At 40.7% G+C, this 23058-nt stretch overlaps 1 protein-coding gene across 1 annotated transcript in view; it reads left to right on the forward strand.

Moving 5' to 3' along the window:
- The window catches only part of MSH3 (mutS homolog 3), a 183605-nt gene that overhangs the window by 87246 nt on the left and 73301 nt on the right, over window positions 1-23058 (forward strand). Inside the window, exons 14-17 of the mRNA XM_074952796.1 lie at window positions 1095-1282; window positions 10073-10241; window positions 19981-20045; window positions 21491-21607. Coding sequence (XP_074808897.1) covers window positions 1095-1282; window positions 10073-10241; window positions 19981-20045; window positions 21491-21607 — 539 coding nt within the window. The remainder of the gene's footprint in view (window positions 1-1094; window positions 1283-10072; window positions 10242-19980; window positions 20046-21490; window positions 21608-23058) is intronic.

Consider the following 23058-nt stretch of genomic DNA (forward strand, 5'->3'; position numbering starts at 1 on the left):
AATTTTATCTGTTTGAGAAACTGATGGATGGTTTCTGAGCATTATCTTCTGATATCTGCAATATTTATATTTGTAGCTCTGCAGCTCTTTGCAAAGCTTCCCTTCTCAATGGTGTAATTCCCTTTGCTGACTTTGCCTACTCCATGTTCCTTCATATACTACACACTCTTACATACTTCTTAACAAAATCTAATAGGAAGTTTTCTGATCATTATGGAGCATATCTTCACACTCTCTTTAATGCTTTCATAAATGATTTTAGGACTGATTTCAATACATTCAGGTTTTCTGTTGTCCAACAGATTTAGTAGTGTTGGGAAACTGAATCCACTATATGAAGTCATTTGATCTGTGATCTACATTAAATCATCTAACATTTGGTCATACTAATAACTCTCTGCTAAGGTGAGAAAGGGAGAGAATTATATTTTAAGCTCGTATTGCTGCACTGGGAAGAGGCAGGGGGACTCCCCTGATCACCCCTAGCACTCCCCAGACCCAGAACTGTGCAGGGAAAGCCATTATTTTCTCGGGGCATTAGGACTCATGCGGTGATGTCCCTTCTACCCCCAATCCATGTGCTGTTGGGGAAAGAAACTGCAGAGAGGAGCCAGCTTGAGACTAAATCTGGTAAGAGTTGCTCCAGGAGCAATTTAAGCAGGGATTGTTGGATATTGCTGATGGCATCAGACTGCTTTCTGCAGTTTTCACTCTGGACAGTTTCTTTACTATTCTTATTGGTTGTTTGCTGCAAACCCCTTTTGCTTCCTCATCAGTGCTCGTATGTTATATCCCTTTTCCTCACCCTTTGTCTGTCCTGTCTATTTAGATGATATGATCTTTGGGGAAGGGACTCTCTATTATTCCATGTTTATATGGTGCTTAGCGCAATGGGGCCCCGTTTTAAGTCAGTTCCTTGACACTTCTGTAATAAGTAATAAATCCATCAGATTTACCGTTTGAACATAAAATCATCAAGTAATTTTTACATATTGAAACACTATCTCTGAACCTTGTCTAAGTTAAACAGGATGTTATGTGGGTATCCTGGAACGTACAATGTTGTAACAATTTAAAACTTTTTCCACTTTCAGTGTTCAACTCAAGAGTTCTTCTTGATAGTCAGCACTTTGTCTCGCCTGGAGTCAGAACTCCAAGCACTGGTTCCAGCTATACGTTCCCAAGTGAAAGCTCCTTTACTGCAGGTGGCCCTCTTGGAAATTCCTGAGCTCCTCTTTCCAGTGAAACATTATTTACAGATACTTAATGAAGAAGCGGCCAAGTAAGTAAAGAAAACAGTTCTTTCATGCATTGCAGTCTGTCTTACTGAACTTACTTGATGTATGAATTGTATATGTTGGTTAATATACCTTATTTATGTAATATATAAATACAAAATGTACATTATAGCTGGCATAGGTGGAATCACGTGTATATATAAGGTTGCCTGACACTTTCCATTAAAAGACCTCTTTTTGGTTGCTTATAACTTTGCTAAACTTAAACCATTCAGGCTACCTATGGAGTGTTGTAGCCATGTCGGTCCAAGGATATTAGAGATAAGGAGGGTAAGATAATATCTTTTATTGAACCAACTTCCGTTGGTGAGAGAAACAAACGTTTGAGCTCACACAGAGTTCTTCTTCAAGTCTGGGAAACATATTAAGAGTGTCACAGCTCAATACAAGATGGAACAGATTGACATAGGTGTAAACTACTTATGCTAAACAATCTGTTCCATCTTGTATTGAGCTGTGACACTCTTAGTACATTTCCAAGACCTGAAGAAGAGCTCTGTGAGAGCTCAAAAGCTTGTCTCTTTCACCAATGGAAGTTGGTCCAATAAAAGATGTTATCTCACCCACCATTCAGGCTGAAATTTTCCATGCTGGATGAATGTTTCAGGCTCAGAATTTTTGGAAAGTTTCACCCAGAATGGCTCAGCTGTTTCTGAGAATGAGGTTAGGGGAAAAAATACATTGTTTGCCCATGTGAAAAAAAATTCTTACAGTCATTTTGATGAGAAGCTTCATATGTTGGAGCAGAGACTTTAAATTTGGCAGAGAGGGTTGACGTGGAGTCAGGGTTGTGCCTTTTCCCATCCTTGTGAAAATTTTGTCCAAATAAGGTCAGGTTATGAGCCTTTTCTCAGTTCACAAGTGTTTAGTAGAGCCTTTTTTGAGTATGGCAGCAGCGAAATTTCTGAAAATACTGCCTGTGCTCAGCGTGCTCCATCCCCTCAGAGCTCCTGTGTGCTGACTGGACTGTTCATGCACCAGCCCCACAAAACAACTGCCTATGTTTCAACTTAGGGCTGCAGGGGCTAAGCAGGACTTTCCCTGCAATTGCTTCTCCTGAGTTCCAGAGGCCACTATGATACCAGGCACAGGAACTCAGAGAAGGGACAGTCCTCCTTTGTTCTGAATGCTCTCCCTTTGCCCTCCTCACCAGTTTTGAGAGCTTGACTTTAAAACTTCAATATTCTTTCAGTGTAGCTTTTTGTGCATAATATGTTTATAGAATGGACATTATGAGCCTGGAATTGTGTCCTGCAAGGTTTGTGTCCAGCTCTGCCCCAACTTCCTGCGTGTCCTTGGGCAAATGTCACTGAACCTTTCTGTGAAGGCTTCATATCTGTAAAATGGACATACCACTTACCTCATAGGGGTGTTATGAAACTTAGTGTGTGAAGTGCTTTGAGATGAAAGGTGCCATATAATTATTTATACCATATTTGGGCAGCACAGTAATACAATAAATCCCTTGCCTCAGACAAAATAAGCTGCCCTGAAATTAATTTTATTTATTTTGCACTTTCTGTCTCTTGATCTGCTCTTCATGATTTGCCGGTTAATCTGTCTTTAACAGGATTACATTTCATATTCCAAATCTCTGAGTACTTTTAAAATAGATGTTAATTTTAAAGTAATTGACAGAAAAAAGTTTTTTCATCTTTTTCTGCAGCAGGGATTGAAAAATTAACTGAGCCAAAATCTAGGACTGCCAATATTTGCTCTTGGACCAGTGACAGATTTAAGGGCAGTTAGAAACAGTTGGTGTGTCCTGTTGGATAGCTGGGATTATATGTTTTCTGTTGATATATAGAATTCATTTATAGGTCTGGCAGGGTGTGAGATAGAAGACCTTATCATCCTGATACCTGATTTATGGAAAAGCTCTACTATAGCTACTTTTTCGAAGTTTTAAAAATATTACTACTTATTTTTCTATCACTATGTGCGTGGTAACTGAGAGAGCTTGATGTTGTAGATGGAGTAATACAAAAATAGTACCAATGAAAATGTTAGCCTAATTTTTTTCTAAATCAAAAGTTTCCTCTAAAAGAGTACAAACAGAAAATATCACCACATACCATAATGCAAATGGTTATTTGAATTTGTTTTGGTTAACCAGGATAACTCACTCATGACTTTATGCATTTCGAACATATGCAGGAGTTTCATACTTGTGCCAGTAAAACCTGTATTTTACCACAGTTCATCATATATTTTGTATATATATAGGCACTCTGTGTGTGTTGGGTTTTTTTTGTTATATTTTATATTCCTAAAAATTCTTTTGAAAAGTACTACTGACTCTAAAACCCTAAAAATGCCTAAATATCTGCAGTTGCCATTTTTGGAAATTTGCCCTTTTTGTTTTCAGTCGGTGGCTGGCACAAGGCAATGACAGAGTTTTTATAATCAGCTGCTGGCTAGCAGCTGTCTTTCTCCTTCAATTCCCCTGGAAATAGGTCTAATCAGCAGTAAAATAGTTTCTGAAAAATTCAGTATTATAAAATACTGGCTTTACTTTCTCCTGTATAATATCTATATTAGGATCTCAGAATCAGAGCTCATCTCAATGTTATCCTCTTGGCTATTGGCTCTAGTTCAAGTTTTGTTTTTGTGAAAAGGGAAGTTGCGTTGGGTACAATAAAGTAGGGTTTTTTTCCTTATTTTTACTATTTGTAAGATGCCTGGATTTATTTTCTCTTCAGAGATCAGATTTCACAGCTATGACAGAATAATCTTCTTCCTCTTATCCTATTGACTGTAGTCAGGTTGTCATGTACGCATCAGCCATCTTTGTTTGTCCACAGTGTCACTAAGGTCCACCTGCTTCCCATCTTCTTTGATGCAATCCATCACTTCTTTGGCTTTCCTTGGGCTCTCTTTCCTACTAACCTCTCCTACCATGCTGTCTTCACCAGGTCCCATTCATTCATCTTCTCTATGTAGTCAAACCAGCAAAGTCATGTTTCTTGGATATTATCAACCACATCAGGGACTTTGACTTCTATCCTAATACTTTCATTTCAAAATCTGTCTCTTCATGTAACTCCTTTTATGGCACAAAGACTTCTCATCTCAAACACTTGAAGTTGAACCTGCTGTCTCCTAATTGCCCATGCTCGTGCACCATAAATGTGGTAGGGAACACCATTGTTCTGTGTAGTTGGTCTTTCAATCTCAGTGACGTATGCTTATCATGAACAACCATCTCCACGCTCTCCCAGCACTCCATAGTCTAGACTGTATCTCGTGTTCAAGCTCACCGTCTTCCATAACCCAGCCACCAAGATATATGAGCTTGTCAGTCTGATTTAGTCTTGCTTCTTAATCTCTATGTCCAATTTCCTTGCGGCACCTCTGCTGACCCAAATGACCTGTATCTTAGTTGTGTTCATTTTCATCCTATGCCTGTCTAGCTGGTCATACTACTGATTTGCAATTTCCTCTAGTGTTTTCTTTTGAGGATGCCTATATTTCTATGTCATCTGCAGATACAAATGTCTCACCTTTTCCATTTGAGTTATTCCTGTTGACATAGTCCATCAGTGTGATAAACAGGATTGTACTGAGGGCTGACCATGAGGCTGAAGTATGCTCCTTATTCCCAACTCCTTGTTTTTGGTACCAGCTCCTTGTTGATGGTTCTTCAAGTGCTTGCTCATGTTGATTCCATTCTAGGTGTGTGCACACCCACCTGCGTGGTTGTCAGAGATTTTTGCCTCAGCGGTATCCTTAGGGCCAGCAGTGGCGCCCCCTTGAATGCCGTGCTCACGCGTTGGTATACCAGGCAACCATTGGCCCTAAGCCCTCTCAGTTCCTTCTTACCGCCCATGATGATTGGTCGGAGCACCTTTCCTTGCATAGCAAGGGCTAGCAGTTTCATCTTTACTGACTTGAGCCTTAGGTAAATAATTTATGGCCTTGTAAATAATTTGTTTATAGTAGTTAGTGTTAAGTAGTTGTTAAGCCCCTGCAAGCGTGGATGGTGTCGGTCTACATCCCCAACAGGCACTACCTGGCCTGGGTAGTGAGGGTGCCAAACCACATCAGATCATCCCTGGATTGGTGGTTGGACCCCAGGTTGGTGTTGGAGGGAGTCCCCTTCGCGACCCCGTCCCCATTGCTGACCCTGGTCTGCAATGCTTCAGACCTGGGCTGGGGAGCCCACCTGAGCGAGCTGAGCATCCATGGCCACTAGTTGCGGGACGATCTGGCCCTCCACATCAATGTCGGGGAACTCGGAGTGGTTCGCCTGGCCTGCCAGACTTTCTTGTTCCACCTGAAGGGCGAGGTGGTGCAGGTCCTGATGGACAATACCACCACAGTGTATTATATGAACAGGCATGGTGGTGCCAGGTCTTCGGCCCTTTGTCAAGGAGCTCTCCGCGTTTGGGATTTTTGTGTGCTGTGTGCCATTCATCTGATAGCCGTGCACCTGCCTGGCACCAGGAATGTCTTGCTTGATCATCTCAGCAGGACCGTCTCGTCTTGCCACGAGTGGTTGCTCCATCCGTAGGTGGTCAGTATTATCTTCTGGAAGTGGAGAACTCCCCGGGTGGACTTGTTCGCATCCTTTCAGAACGGGAAATGTCATGTGTTCTGTTCACTCTGAGGGATGGACAGGGGATCCCTGTCAGATGCTTTCCTGCTCCTGTGATCGGGGCCCCTGAGGTATGCCTTCCCACCAGTGCCATTGATCCAGAGAGTCCTCATGAAGATGAAACAAGACAGGGCAAAGGTTATCCTAATAGCTCCCAACCCTCGTTCAGAACACTGCTGGACCTTTTGGTAGCTGCCCCGGTGCAACTACCTCACTGGCCATACCCACTGTCCCAGAACCACGGCAATCTTCTGCACCTAATCTGGTGGCGTTGCACTTGACAGCATGGATACTGTATGGCTGAATGCGGAAGAACGGGAATGCTCGGCCCGTGTTCAATAAGTCTTGTTTGGCAACAGAAAGTCCTCCACCAGAGCTAAGTGGAGAAGGTTCACGTGCTTGGCTTCAGAATGACGTATCTGGGCTGAGCAGGCCTCGCTGCAGGTGATCCTGGATTATCTTCTGCACCTCAAGCTCCTGGGCTTGTCCTCGTCATCGATCAGGGTCCAGTTGGCCACTATTTTGGCTTTCCACCCTCCATTCCAAGGCAGGTCCATCTTCACTCATGACATGATGGCCTAGTTTTTGAAAGTCTGGAGTGCTTCTACCCTCACATCTGGGACCCTGTCCCACCCTGGGAATCTCACTTGAATCTCATGCTGTCGAGGCTCACGGGGCCTCCCTTCAAGCCTCTGGCTTCCTGCTCCCTTCTCCTTCTCTCCTGAAAGGTTTTGTTCCTGGTGGCGGTAATGTCTGTGATCAGGACACTTACTTCAGAACTGTCCTATATGGTATTCTATAAGGATAAGGTCTAGCTGCGGCCGCACCTGCCGTTCCTGCCCAAGATAGTTTCCCAGTTTCATACCTGCCAGGACTTATATTTACCTGTCTTTTTCTTGAAGCCTCATAATTCGGAAGAGGAGCACAGTTTGCACACCCTGGATGTCAGGAGGGCGCTGGCCTTCTGCATTGACAGGACATAGCTGTTTCGCAATTCAACGCAGCTGTTTGTTGTGGCGGCAGACAGACTAAAGGTCGTCCAGTATCTGCTCAAAGGATTTAGTCCGGGATCATGGCCTGCATCCGCTACTGCTATGAGCTGGTGAAGGTGCCTCCACCAGCAATAGTCAAGGTTCACTCAAACTAGAGCGCAAGCATCATCAGCCTTCCTGGCTCAGGTGCTGATCCAAGAGATCTGTAGAGCTGCTACCTGGTTGTCTGTCCACACGTTTATGTCCCATTACGCACTCACCCAGCAGGTCCGGGACGATGCTGGTTTCAGCAAAGCACTGCTACATGCTGTAAGACCATGAACTCCGAGCCCACCTCCATTGACACTGCTTGTGAGTCACCTAGAATGAGATCAACATGAGCAAGCGCTTGAAGAAAAACCGCTTACCTACCTTTTTATAACTGTTGTTCTTTGAGATGTGTTGCTCCTGTCCATTCCAATACCCACCTTCCTGCCCCTGTCTCGGAGTTGCCGGCAAGAAGGAACTGAAAGGGAGTAGGGAGGACAGCACCTGGTATACTGACGCATGGGCATGACATTCCAGAGTGCACCACTGCTGGCCCTATGGCTACCGCAAAGGCAAAAATCTCTGATGACCGTGGACATGTGCAACACATCTCAAAGAACAACAGTTACAAAAAGGTAGGTAACCATTTTTTCCCAGTTCCTTATTCAAAAGTCAAAATTATTTAAAAATACATTTCTAAGATTACATTTTTAGAAATGTTCTCAATTAATATGCATGAAAGTGATGAAAATTTAGCTTACACTTACTTTTTTAGTAAATAATCAAATAGAGAACAGGGTTTTGACTGGATGTTCCTGACAAAATAAGTTTTCGGTCACCTCAAGTGACATGTCCCTGCAACTGACAGACTGTTCTGAAGGACCTGGGATGTTCCACTCATCAACCCAAAGCTTCGTTCCTATGCAGTATGCTGCCATACCCACACTGCGCTGCCATACCCACACTGCACTGCCATTTTTTTGTACACGGTGATTGAATAAGGAGCTGGGTTTTGACTGACACTACATTACAAAATAAGTCTATGGTCACCCCAAGTGTCACTGTCTGTGACTGTCAGACTATTCTAAAGGAGCTGGGACATGCCACTCGCTGACCCTAGGGTGACCGATTTTATAGGGACAGTCCCGATATTTGGGGCTTTGCCTTATGTAGGTGCCTATTCTCCTGCCCCCCCAACCCACCCTGTCCTGATTTTTCACACTTGCTGTCTGGTCACCCTCGCTGACCCGAAGCTTCATTCTTGATTAATATGCTGCCATGTGTCATGCCCCTATCCCATTTTCATATTGGACATAGGGCTTGAGTAAGGGGATGTGTTTTGACTGGTTAAACATGACAAAATAAGTCTTGGGTCAACCCCAATTGCACATCCCGGTGACTATCAGTGACTGCAGGAGCTAGAACATGCTGCTCACCAACCCAAAATTTTGGTCCTGTGCAATATGCTGCCACGTGTCACTCCTCCACCCCATTTCCACGATTGTATATGGAGTTTGAATATGGAGCTGGGTTTTGACTGACTGAGTACATGACAAAATAAGATATGTCCCTGTGACTTTCAGACTGTTGTGAAGGAACTGGAATAAATCACTCCCCAACCCAAAGCTTTGTACCTGTGCAATATGCTGCCAAATATCATACCCCCACCCCATTTCCATATTGTGCATGAATTTTGAAGAAGGAGCTGGGGTTTGACTGGCTGTATGTAACAAAATATATATTGTCACCCCAGTGACATGTGCCTGCAGCCATTATTTCTCTGTGAAGAGAAGAGGATGTGCCACTCCCACAGATGAACCTTTATTTCTGGTCTGGCTGATATATTACCCCAATTTTTATTTTATGTTTTCTTGTTTAATAAACATACGATCTGCAATATGCATGTAAAAATCAACAAAAAGCAATATTCAGCCAATTTGTTGCGAATCCAGCTGTAATGTTTTCTCATAAACGATATGATAGTTATAAATGAAAAAGTCTATAGGACTGTTATATGAATTAAGAACAGGAAAAAAGGCTAAATTTATCAAAGTTGTTTTTTCTGTTCTCACTACACAACAAAAATAAGACGACGACACTAATTTGGCACAGTTGGCTCCCAAATCATGTTAATTCACTATATGTAAATATACAAGGCTTAGCTTAATGCAGACTGCTCCTCTGAGTCGTTTCTAATGACTTCTAAAACACAGAAAACAGTGAACACCGCTACAGAGCTCACAGACTATTTAAATGACTACAATATGTACTACAATTAGTTAAACCAGTGATTCTCAACCGGGGGTACATGAACGCATCTAGATATTTGCCTAGTTTTACAACAGGCTACATAAAAAGCACTAGCGAAGTCTGTACAAACTAAAATTTCCTGCAGACAATGACTTGTTTATACTGCTCTATATACTATACACTTTCACTTCAAAGGAGTGTGTTTCAAAACAAGTCCTGATCACTGTTGTAGGTGATCTATATGGCGCATTCACCATAGTTATTAAATCCTCAGGCACTCCATATTTTCTCAGCACTGGTGTAAGCATCCTTCTGTCCACTTTATTATATGCCTTTTCTAGGTCTGTAAAAACCCAGAAGTTATCCTATTGGTGTGCTAGCAGCTTTTCTATCCTTTACCAGATTGCAAATGTGACATCTATGCTATGACACAATCAGAAGGTTATATTTTTGTATTTGTTCTAAAATTGAAATATTTCTGTTATAGGTGGGGATGGTAGTGACTTATGAAGGTGGAAAAATGGTATATGATCATGTAGTCAAAGTCAATCTTATAATGCATACGCACAAGGGGGCCAAAATAAAGTTGCACAGGCAGCTTCCTTCATTCTGTCATTTCCCAGCTTTTGAGTGCTTGACTTAAAAACACTAACATGGGGGGCTTTATTCTGTGTGTAATGTGTAAGTGTAGTATACTCTTTCAGTGAGACCATATCTGTGGAATGCATGTTTTTCTCCTTGTGAAGTTACATGTTTTGTGCATTTTGAAAGAAGAGAGACGGGCAAATACATAATATGGTATGCTCAAAACTATATGGGTACCTCATAACTTGTGTTTACTGATGGAAATAATTATATCGAAACAGTAGAAATATGGAATACACCATTTTTCTGTTTCTTATAAATAGAACTGGAGATAAAACCCAATTGTTCAAGGATCTTACAGACTTCCCTACTATCAGAAAGCAGAAGGGTGACATTCAGAAGGTGATTTCCCAGATCCAATTTCATCTGCAAGAAATACAACGAATGATAAAGAACCCTCATGCTGAGTATGTTACAGTATCTGGACAGGAGGTAATAAAAATATCACTTAGGTCATTTTGTGTATGTGCCTACCAGTGCATGCCAACAAAATAACTTATGTTTACCTGAAAGATTAATTAAACCACGTCACTAGATAAAAGCAATTCTGGCTGTGATAAGAGGTCTGTTGGGATGCATTGTCTTATTGTCTTGTTATTTTCAATAATAATGTTCTTACCTTACCGCTTTTTTATTTAATTCACCATGGATATTGTGTCTTTGCAGTTTCTTCAGGGTTTTTGCGGGGATGGAATTCTTTTTAGTACAGTTCAATTTGATTCATCAATAGTTTGCTTCCATCAGTACTTCGCTTCCAAAGACTGTTAACACAGTTGCATGGAGACTTTTGGTAAAACATTTCTGATGTTACATTCTGAGATATTTGTATTGAACCAGGAAGCACAGCATTAAAATAATTTTATAGAAAAGAAAAATAATCTTTAAGAAACTGGTTAAAATCTGTATTTGTCCCTCTTCTCTCATTTTTTTTTATTTATTATTTGTATTACTATAGTACTTAGGAGTCCTAGCCATGGACCAGGACCCATTGTGTTAGATGCTGTACAAACACAGTACAAAAATATGATCTGTGTCCTACTGAGCTTGCAGTAGAAGTATAAGACAACAGATGGGTCTACACAGACCAATGGAGGGGTAGAATCATAGGGTTAGAAGGGACAGAAAAGGTCATCTAGTCTCATCCCCTTCCAAAATGCAGGATTTGTTGTGTCTAAACTATCCAAGACAGATGGCTATCCAGCATCCTTTTGAAAATATCTAGTGAAGGAGCCTCCACAACCTCCCTAGGTAGACTGTTCTTACACTTAAGAAGTTTTTCCTGATATTTAATCTAAATCTGTCCTGTAGTTTGAAGCCATTACCCCTTGTCCTGTCCTCTGTGGCAAGAGAGAACAACTTTTCCCCATCTTTTTTATGGCAGCCTTTCAAGTATCTGAAGACCGCTATCACATCCTCCCTTAATTTCCTCTTTTTCCAAACAAAACGTTCCCAGTTCCTTCAGCCTTTGCTCATATGACTTGCATTCCATCCCTTTGATCATCTTCGTTGCTTGCCTCTGCATCCTTTCCAGTTTCTCTATGTCCTTTCTATACAGCGGTGACCAAAATTGGACACAGTACTCCAGCAAAGGCCGTTAATGCAACCTAAAGTTGCATTTGCTTTTTTTTGTAACAGCATCACATTACTGACTCATATTGAGGTTGTGCTCCACCACAATTCTGAGATCCTTTTCAGCAGTGCTGCTGCCAAGCCAGTTATCCCCCATTCTGTATTTGTGCATTTGATTTTTCCTTCCCTAAGTGTAGGACCTTACGTTTGTCTCTCTTTAATTTCATTTTGTCATCTATAGCCCAGTTCTCAAGATCTCTCTGAATTTTAGCTCTATTCTCCAGAGTTTTGGCAACTCCCCATAGCTTTGTTTTCTGTAAATATAATCAGTATGCTCTCTATTCCTACATCCAGGTCATTAATAAAGATGTTAAAGAACTCTGCACCCAGAACTGATCCCTGTGGAGGGAGGTCTCAAGTGGGGTTCCAATCTGGCATCATTCCATTAATAGTTACTCTTTGTTTGCTGCTGTTTAACCGATTATATGTCCATTTAATTGTGGATGGCTTCTTGTCCTCTCAGACATTATGTAGACACAGGAAGGCACAATCATGCAGATTGCATTGATGACACCGGCATCCAAATGGTTTTGAAGGCAGCTCCAACAGGATTTCAGACTGCCTATTGCACTGAGCGTGTAGTCGAATCTTCTTTTGCCACGTCCTCTGAAATCAGGGTATGGTTTTATAAGCCCTTGCAACAGGGTGTAAGCAGGGTCACCTAGAATAACAGTGCAGATAGTGACTCCATTTATAACTGTCATTTGGTGGAAATAATGTCTCAGCTTATCTATGAAGGTAAAATCCTGATCACTGGAACATGCTGGCATCACACACCCTGCTAGTGCATCCACGTTAGTGTCCATGAATCAACCCCTGTGGTTGACTAGAGCCTGTATAATTATGCTGCAGTACCCTTTGTGGTTTATGTGCTCCTTGAAGAGGCCAAACTATATAGGCATGTGAGTCTCATCAGAGGCCCCGATGCAGTTTGGAAAGCCCATTTTCTTAAAACGAACTATTTCAGGAACACTTGTAATGACCCCCTCCCTCCCCCCTCCCCTTCTCTGGGTACATCACAAAGCTCTGCCACAACAACCCCCACAATTGATTTGCCAGCTCCAAACTGGTTAGCCACAGATCTATAGTACTCTGGGGTAGTCTGTTTCCAGAGACTACAACAACTTGCTTCTGGATCAGCCTGGCCTCTATCATGAGGATGTCCTAGTGCTGGAATATTGGGACAAACTGATCACAAACGTCCTGGAATATTTGCTGCTTCACACGAAAGTGCTGGATCCACTATTGGTCATCCCAAGTCCATGTGACAATGTGATCCAACCAGACTGTGCTTGTGGCCTTGCTCTAGAAGCACCAGTTTACCTAGGGGGAATCTGTGGCTAAGGCAACAGGCATGAGCAGCATCAACTGGGTTCAGCTGGTATGTCAGAATCACTCTCTGAGAAGTGCTTTTGTCAGTTTAAAAACTGCTGGTAAAATGTCCACCTGTGTCTTACAGGGGCTCTGCCTGATTCCTGAAATAGGACTAACAGTGTGAGGTGGAGAAATTCTTCCTCCAGATCAGGATCTATGTTGATGGCGCTGGTTTCTGGTCAGACACATAATGGGTCAGCTGGATGTGTTGGGGGGCTAAAATGACCCAAAACACTTCAGTCAACTTCCATGGGATGAACAGACAAGTTTTCCCACAGTGGTTGTGTGAGAGACTGGGGGGACAGTTAATTCCACTAGGAGACAAAAAAGGATTGTTTTCTTCTTGTTATGGATGGGGAGACTGACACTGGAGTGTTGTATGACTCACCCAGAATCTCTTGTAGGGGATGCTGCAGAACCAGGGATACAATCTGGACTCTCCAGATAGTTTGTATGGAGAATCAGGAGGTGATATTGTTGTTTTATAATGGCTTTAAGTTACAACTCTCTTTGTCTCAGAAGCATCGAGACAGTCCTATGTTTCAGGCCTTAGCTCTATTTTTATCTGCTACTTTGTCTTTCTGGTAAAAGAGAAAGAGAATCCCAGAGCTCATAGGTTCTATTCCCTTGTCCTGGGGCAAAGTGGCATGCACGTGGGAGTATTCTCCCATTGGTGGGGAACTCCTTCTGTGAATTTGTATGCCAGAGACCCAAGATTCTCTTGGGCCTTTAGCCCGTTGTCAGGATTCCTTCTGGATTGGGGGAAGAAGTTTATTCCCTATTATCCATCCTAGTTGCCTCAAGTGGCTTCAGAATCCCTGTCATACAAACTCCAAGATCTTGTAGTGAAGAATATATTGGGGCCCACCTAATCACTCAAGATTTTCTCCAGTGCCTAGTTCTTACCAGCTCCATCTCCCTGAACATTATGTCCTGAAAAATGAGTGAGGTAATTACAGAGATGGGCTTCACCCTCAAGCCTTCACTTAAAGAGATTAATCATAAGTCTGGATGACCTTTTCTAATCGATAGACATGAACCCTTCCATTGTCCCCTAGTACAAGTCTGAGAGTTTCTTTTAGTAAGGTTCAGTTTGAGTCTGAACTTCCCTTTCTGAGTTCTGGTTTCAGCTGTCTTGATCTTCAGAGGTCCAGTAGACTTTTGCTTCTGTCCTTTATTCCTCCAAGTTCAAAGACAGAGACGGGTTTTGAGATACATTACCCCTTAAATGAACTGACCTCCTGTGCTTCCAAGTCTGTAAAGACATGCATGAAAGTTTATCTTGCTTGTGTTGACTATGAAAGTAGCTCATTTCATTGCTAAAACCTCAGTTTAGCATGTTGCTGAACTAAGCTTTCTAATTTAACTCTTCATTCTTACAGGTTTCAGAGTGGTAGCCATGTTAGTCTGTATCAGCAAAAAGAATGAGGAGTACTTGTGGCACCTTAGAGACTAACAAATTTATTTGGGCATAAGCTTTCATGGGCTAAAGCTGCATCAGATGCTGATGAAGTGGGCTTTAGCCCATGAAAGCTTATGCCCAAATAAATTTTAGTCTCTAAGGTGCCACAAGTACTCATCATTCTTTTCATTCTTAGTCTTTCACATAACAAGATGGTATTTCAATTGCCTCAGTAATTTCTCCCTAAACAGTTTTGAACATCCCTGTTAAAGAGCCTGTGGGCCTGTTTGCCCAATACACAAATCCTTCCCATTTCCTTGCGAAGAAACTGCATTCTCTGGCTATAGAGAGAGCCACTGAATTTTACCTACTTGGTACAACTTTCAGAAACAAGTTTACAACTTTAAGAAAAAAATTCTCATCCTTTTTCCATACTGGAACCTCCCTGAGACCCCCTCTCATCTAGCCAAAAACTGTTTTCTGTACAATAATATGGAAAGAGCAGAGTGGTGGTGTCCTCCTGACCCTGTTCATAATTGCCCAGAGGTATGCCCACAGGGGGAGCTGCTTTAGGAAGACAAGAACTGTTTGTCCATTTCCAAGACCGAAAGTAGGATGGCTGGCTACCGGGCCTGTATCAGTCATTCACTAAAGTAATGTATTAACCTGACTTGTGAACAATTGCTCAAGACTATACCTTTCTACCTCTGGGCTGAGGTCCCTACACTGGAAAACTCAAGGGTCACTCATAATTCCTGCCTAACAATTTCATCACACTTTCTTAGATGAATATAGGTGACAAGGGCAGAGTTAAATCCTAAAGTTTTTCAAGTCACCTCTCGTGAAAGCCTATCTCCTCTTATGAGGCTGCTTTCTATATCCACTGGTTGACAATTTATTGACATTTATTGACAAGATGGGAGAAAAAGGGAATGAATGACAAGGGAAAATTACTCACTAGTAATTCAATTTGTCATAATCCGTACTTTTCTCCCACACTGAATCCCTTCCTCCTCCCCTTGTGTTGTGGGGGATTCTCTTTGGGCTGAGAACTGATGCATTTAAAGTTTACTGAAGAGCTGGGAATTGAGTGTATTCTTATAACTTTACCTCTGCTTTTCACTGTTTGCCTTCCACTCATCCTCATAGAGGGTGCTATGTAGCTTGTCTGGAATTATCCACAGGATGGGAGACGAGGAAGGGCTCTGACAAAGTGAATTACCAGGTGAGTAATGTTTTTCTCTGTAATGGATGCATCCTAGAAATCTCTGCTTAACTTATTTTCCATTTTGGCTTTGCTGTTCATATTTAGTTTGAAAGACTTATTCGCTGGAGTTTGTTGAGGAAGAGGAGTATACTTTCCTGGAAAGCTGTAGGAAAGACTTTAGCTATTCACCTTTCCAGTCAGGACATTCTGGGTAGAAAACGCATCATCCTGTAGAGAACCATAGGCCAAAATTTTATAAACCAGGTGCTTAAAGAGTGGCTTCTACAGCCATACTTAAGAATCTAAGCATGGGACATGATTTTCAGAGGCAGTAGGTGTCCACAACTCCTATTGACATAAATTTTATAGTAACTTCCTCTTGGAATTCAGATAAAGCTCCATTTGGCAGATGCAGTTTCCCACAACACATGAAGTTACACCCATATATATCTAATCTTTTGTTTCCAGACCTCTAATGCAATTCATTTTAGGCAATAAACAGAACAGAGGGCTGTCCAGTTAGTGATAGCAGCACTGTTTGTTTCACACAAGGATTAGGAAGTATTTCCTGCATCTGGCAACTGTTTGCTTCCTATATGGCATAAGCAGTGCTTCAGCTACCATTCAATAAAGTACCGTAAGTGCTTATCTGATAGAGCTAAGAATTAAAGGATGAAAAAGCATTAGCATTCAGTATTTTCTTGAGATCTTGAAATCTCTGCATTCACTTCTTGCTACAGATGTTAGGAACACAAACTGACTAACTTGGTGATTGTAGGCTGTTTGAGTTCATTCAATAATAAATATGGACAGAGTATGGGATGATTGCAGTGCTCCATCCTATCAATATATTAAAGTTAATCAGGAGGCAAGCTGTTTAAAAAAGCTGTAAAACTAGCATACCAGTAACCCAATTGTTAGAAACAGTTTACTCTCTTCACTTTCAAGCCCCTACACAGTGTTGCTCCTACCTGTAGCTATCTCATTATCTAATTAATCTATTTTAGGGATTTTATAGTGCCAACCATAGCATCTAAATGCTTCCCAGGTAAACAGAGCTGTATCGTGTCATAGAATCATAGAATATTAGGGTTGGAAGAGACCTCAGGAGGTCTAGTCCAATCCCCTGCTCAAAGCAGGACCAACCCCAACTAAATCATCCCAGCGAGGGCTTTGTCAACCAGGCCTTAAAAACCTCTAAGGATGGAGATTCCACCACCTCCCTAGATAACCCATTCCAGTTCTTCACCACCTTCCTAGCGAAATAGTGTTTTGTAATATCCAACCTAGACCTCCCCCACTGCAACTTGAGACCATTGCTGCTTGTTCTGTCATCTGCCACCCCTGAGAACAGCCGAGCTCCACCCTCTTTGGAACCCCCCTTCAGGTAGTTGAAGGTTGCTATCAAATCCCCCCTCGCTATTCTCTTCCGCAGACTAAATAATCCCAGTTCCCTCAGCCTCTCCTCATAAGTCATGTGCCCCAGCCCCCTAATCATTTTCGTTGCCCTCCACTGGACTCTCTCCAATTTGTCCACATCCCTTCTGTAGTGGGGGGACCAAAACTGGATGCAATACTCCAGGTGTGGCCTCACCAGTGCAGAATAGAGGGGAGTAACTACTTCCCTTGATCTACTGGCAATGCTCTTAATAATACAGCCCAATATGCCTTTGGCCCTCTTATCCCTAGTAGACTTCATGGAGTATTCTGTTCTTGTTCTTCTTCTTTCCCTGGTTACAGTAGGCTATGCTTGGGGTGATTGCTGGGTTGTGTTTGTGAGGTGGGGAAGGTTGGCTATCTAAATCATAGTGAAGGAGTACTTGTGGCACCTTAGTGAGCTGCAGCTCATGAAAGCTTATGCTCACATAAATGTGTTAGTCTCTAAGGTGCCACAGGTACTCCTTTTCTTTTTGCGGATACAGACTAACACGGCTGCTACTCTGAAACCTGAAATAAATCATAGTGGTTATAGTGGAAAAGCTTTATCAAACAGGGGAGTCTTGCAGCATGTCCTAAAGGTGGTCAGATTGTGTATTTAATCTAATCTCTGCTGAAAATTCTTTTTACAGTTGACTCCTTTCATCTAAGAATGCCTTCCTTCTTTCTCAAATCTATCTCACTTACTGACTTGTTAAAAAATAACTAACATGGGTCACGCAATATGCAACAAATATTCACATAATCTTCACTGTTCTAACCCTACTCTTTCCCATATATCTCCCTTGACTCATTACTTATTTTTTCTGGGTGTGATAATCTAGTTTCAGTTGTAAAGTTTTGGAATTAGTGACCTCGTGTTCTTACTTAGAAAATATCATGGATACATCTCTGGCATAGCATAAATAATATATCACTATGAAGTGTAAAAGTCTCTGGCTCTTTACAAGAAAGCCCCAACAATCTGGTAGTATTTCATTTAGTTAACTGGTGACTAAAAATACCAAAGTAGTATGTTCTGGTATCTAATTAATTGTATAACATATAAAGAAAAGGAGTACTAGTGGCACCTTAGAGACTAACCAATTTATTTGAGCATAAGCTTTCGTGAGCATGAAAGCTTATGCTCAAATAAATTGGTTAGTCTCTAAGGTGCCACTAGTACTCCTTTTCTTTTTGCGAATACAAACTAACACGGCTGCTACTCTGAAACCTGTATAACATATGTTGTTTGTAGTGCTGTCAATCGCAGTTAACTAGAACGACTGACTCAAAACAAATTAATTCGATTAAAAATTAATTGCAATGAATCACCATTTTAATTGCACTGATAATAAAATACCAATCTAAATTTATTAATATTTTTGGAGGTTTTTCTACATTTTCAAATATATTAATTTCAATTATAACACAGAATACAAAGTGCACAATGCTCACTTTATTATTATTTTTACTACAAATATTTGCAGTGTAAAAAAGATAAAATAAATAGTAGTTTTCAATTTACCTCATACAAGAGCTGCAATGCAATCTCTGTATCATGAAAGTTCAACTTACAAATGCAGAATTTTTTTTACATAACTGCACCCAAAGACAAACAATGTAAAACTTTAGAGCCTACAAGTCCACTCAGTTCTACTCCTTGTTCAACCAGTTGCTGAGACAAACAGGTTTGATGAGAGATAATGCTGCCTACTTCTTATGTACAGTCACCTGAAAGTGACAACAGGCCTTCAAATGGCACTGTTGTAGCTGGTGTTGCAAGGTATTTAAGTGCCAGATATGCTAAACATTCATATGCCCCTTCATGCTTCGACTTGTAGGTTGCACTATCTTTGTTCATCTTTTTTGCAGAGCAAATATTTGTAATAAAAATAATATAAAATGAGCACTGTACACTTTGTGTTCTTGGTGAGCTTAGGAGTGAAAAGAAGGGAGAGTTGGGGTGGTGGTTGGCGAGGCAAGTGGAGTTAAGGAAAGGATTTTTTTTAAGATGGGAGAGACTAAAGCATGTCTGTATTGTTAGGGGAAAGAGCCAAAGATTAAAGAGAAGAGTATGGGAGGAGATGAGAATGGGATGGGTTGGGGTCCTTGGTGCAAGTGGAGAGGCTAGAGGAGAAGAACAGACGAGAATCTTCTGCATCTGTGACTGGAGAGGAGGAGGAGAATGTAGCGAGGGGAGAAGGGAGGAAACCCAAGTGCGGGAGAAGGTCACTTCACGTATTGTCTATTTTTGTCATGAAAAAATCGGCAACATTTTGGTTTCAATGAATTGGCATTTTCCAATGGGAAAACATTCCTTTGAAAAATTTCCAACCAGCTCTAGTTGTCATTGGGTTAAGGGGACACAGCTTCAAGTTATTATACTGAAATGTTCTCCTCTTCCTTTTACCCCTATGCTGTACTTGGGTCCTATGAATTTCTGCACACTCATTGACCACTGCCTTCAATTCTCAGTCACCATGACCACAGCAAATATAGCTGCCTCAGTTTCTGACCCTTTCCTTACCCCATTGCCGACACTAAACCCTGTCTTCTGAATGCATTCCTTCCCCAACTTCTCATTTACCCTGGTCGAAGACTCCTACTTAGAAAGTAATCTCTTTAAATTGGATTGTATTTGATATTTCAGGTTAGTGTGAGTGGGAAGATGGTGAGGAGTTTATGAATCCCTGTTAGTTGTAGACCTATCACTGAGGGTTTCTAAACACAGTATCCCATCAGAATAGGGGCATTTGCAGTAGCCAGTCAGAGTAAAGGGCTTGCATAAATCCACTGTATAGTGAGAAATAATTGTGCATGGATTATGCAGGAATTTAGCCTCTGGCTAGTTAATGGCCATCAGGTATTTAGAGAAAAGGGATTTGTTTTGAGAGTGGAGTGAGGGGAGAATGAAAAAAGATCAGTCATACAGGATGTCTTCTTCAAAATCTCCCCAGTTTGAATATATTCGGGGCTGGGCTGTGTTGTCTTAAGCATGTGGACATAGTTCAACATAACTGTGAACGCTACCAGGAGTCAAATGCTATTACTTGCACACAGACATTTTTGTGTATGAAGAACTTGGTTGAATAGTCTAATAATCACATCTTTAATGTATAAACATTTTTTATTTATTTTAGTTTCTGATAGAAGTCAAGAATTCACTCTTATCTTCTGTACCCTCTGATTGGGTTAAAGTTGGTAGGTATGTAAAAATGTCTTTAATTTTTGTTTTATTCCAGCACATAGACAGAACTATAGTATAATTCTTCTTTTATTATTAAAATGTAGGTAGTATATAATTTTCTTTTTGCCCAACCTTTAAACAGTTTTAAAAAGCAATTAAACAAAAAAAACCCTTTAATTTATACATTATAGTAAAGTCTGTAAAATACTGGTAAGTTGAGTTCCCGGAAGAAATGTTTAGCAGGATAGATCCTTAACAACATTATACTTGACTTTGGAAATAAACAAACAAAAAAAACCCTCAATAGAAATTTGTGTGCAAATTATTTTTCTTAATCTGTTTGTATTACATAATATATATGCTATGCATGTGTGTGTCTATATACAGTACCCTATTCACATAATCATGGTGGGTTTTATATTTATTTATTCAGAGCTATAACCGTAGCCATCTAAAGATATGACATTTGTGTATCTGAATGAAGTCATTGTCATTAAAATGTCATTTTACACTCATGTATACAAACCTTGCTTGCTTTGTTGGTTGATACATAAGAATTGCTTTAGCTATTTGGGGGCGAGGGGAGGAGGGGTTCTGGTAGATGAGATGATGATGGGCTGGATGATCTAATTGGCTTTTTTCTTCTCTGACTTCTGATTTATTATTTAAATAGTGTGTTGAGCACCTTAAAAATGAAAAATGTAATATGTGATCACAATTGCACAGATGACTAGCAAGGTCACTTAACACTTCAATGGTCAAGGTAATCGAGAGGGATAATATTCTTTAATATTATCTAACCCAGTAATAGGCATAATAAAGCATGCTCCAGTTATGTGCTGTTAGGCTATTGGTTTACGGAAGAGCAACAATAAGAAAAGTATATACAGTAGTCCATAACTAATGTTTTAAACAATAAATTATTGTAACTGTAATTTGTGAGATAATGTGTGCTAATGTCAAAAAAGAGATTTTTTTTTTTAAGTGTCCCAAATCAAACTAGCATTCGTGCAAGACACAGCCTGTGTTTACTAACTTTGCCTTAGGCTACCAATAAGTCTTCCTCAGTGAGGTCATCATTGTGAAATTTGATGTTTGTTATAAGTTCAATCACTATTAGTCACAAAAAGTCACCCATTTGTGCTTTTTTAAAGATGATAAACCTCTGTTGCTAAGCAGAATATTGTATGCCATGCTCTTTGGCCATTTATATTACGTTCTGAAATGTATTTCAAAAGCTTTCTGCACTGACTGCACCATAGTAACCAAGTACTTTATTTACGATAAAGATTATTGGAATCAACAGAGTTCAGCAGTACAATAATAGAACATGCATTTTTTTACATCTATTTATTTTCAAGGCTCACAGAGAACAAGAAAACTAGTCTAATTTTCCACGTTGATGGCATAACTGATTGCTTAGTAACCTTGATTTCCTATTTGGCTTTTTTTCTCTCTTCTAGCACAAAAGCTGTTAGCCGTTTCCACTCTCCTTTTATTGTAGAAAATTACAGACATCTGAATCAGCTGCGGGAGCAGCTAGTCCTTGACTGCAACGCTGAATGGCTAAATTTTTTAGAGTGAGTTTACAATGAAAAGTAGAATCTGATGGGTTTTTTGTTTTTGGTTTGTTTGGGTTTTTTGTTGTTGTTGGTTTGTTTTTTTTTTGCTAGCTATGAAAGCAAGAAAAGAAAATGTTTCTCAAAATGAAAAGAAAAAATTGCTGATTAGATTTCTTGTAGACTGCCTTATGAGAAACTAAACTAAAATATGGTCCTAAATTTAAAGCTCTTAAAATAAAATTTTTATAAAACCTAAGACTAACAGGAATGTTTCCTCAGTATTTTAAATTCCAGTGAAATCAGTTTTTAAACAAATCAAATACTGGGGAGCTATGTTGAAACCTAAATATTGCAGCACTAAGGACTTGAAAGGTGCAACTGATTACAAAAGAAAGTGAAACTGACTTGAGTGATTTTATTGTTCAAGTTCAAAGTAACTGAAAAAAAAAACCAAAGGTCATTCATTGTAACAAGCAAATTGAATTTTTAATATTTTTTCACTTTAATAGTCATAAATGTGACATAGGTAAAGACATTTGTTTGTAATGTACGATTTTTAAGCTGAATGTCCTTTTAAAACATTATATTCAGATACTGCCTGAGTTCTTCATTAAGTGTCTCATTATTGAAGAATTAAGGCATAATTTGCTGTAACATGTAATAATACTGGTACGTTTCTGTGTTGAGGATGTTCAGAATATCCACAGTCAGTGTCTCAAATAATTGTTCAGATTCTGTGCAGGCATACATCTTGGATTTTAACCATTTTATTATCTGTAACTGTGCTTTCATTAGAAACATTATTTCAGTAATATTGCCCCTCACTACTTGCATATGATAGAAGTTTTATATCTAGGTAGAGTTTACCCAAATTATTGTTTGTTTTCTCAAAAGTGGGCTTTGAATTTCATAGCAGTTTAAAATAGGGCTGTCAAGCAATTAAAAAAAAATAATTGCGTGATTAATTGCATTGTTAAACAATAATAGAATACTATAGCGGGGTGGTCACCCCACTTTGGCTCAGAAGTGGTTAAAAGCCAGCCCTTGGAGAGGGCTGGGGCCTAGAAAAAACCTAATCTGATTGGGGAAACAGCCACAGATGGGGCCACACCCCAATCAGGCCACAGCTGGCCCTATAAAAGGGCTGTGAGCCAGGAGCTCAGGCAGACTGTCTCTCTAGTGAGAAGGACCTGGCTGCCTGGGAGAAAAGGGTACCCTGGAGTGGAGCAGGGCTGCGGAAAGGCCAGAGGAGCTGGGGAGCTCCAGCCTGGAAACCCCCCAGGCTGCAGGCCTTGCTAAAGGCCAGGAAAGGTACTGGGGCTACAGAGGTGTAGGCTGGGAATAGGCAGAGGCTGATGAGTGGTTTACAGACTTCAGTCTGCCCCAGTGAGCGGGGCTAGATGGTGACTGGCAGTAGCCACTGAGGCAACTTGGGGATAGAGGGTTGGGGGTTCCCTGGGTGGGGAGAC

Source organism: Natator depressus, chromosome 5 (assembly GCF_965152275.1).
Source record: "Natator depressus isolate rNatDep1 chromosome 5, rNatDep2.hap1, whole genome shotgun sequence".
Lineage (NCBI taxonomy): Eukaryota > Metazoa > Chordata > Testudines > Cheloniidae > Natator > Natator depressus.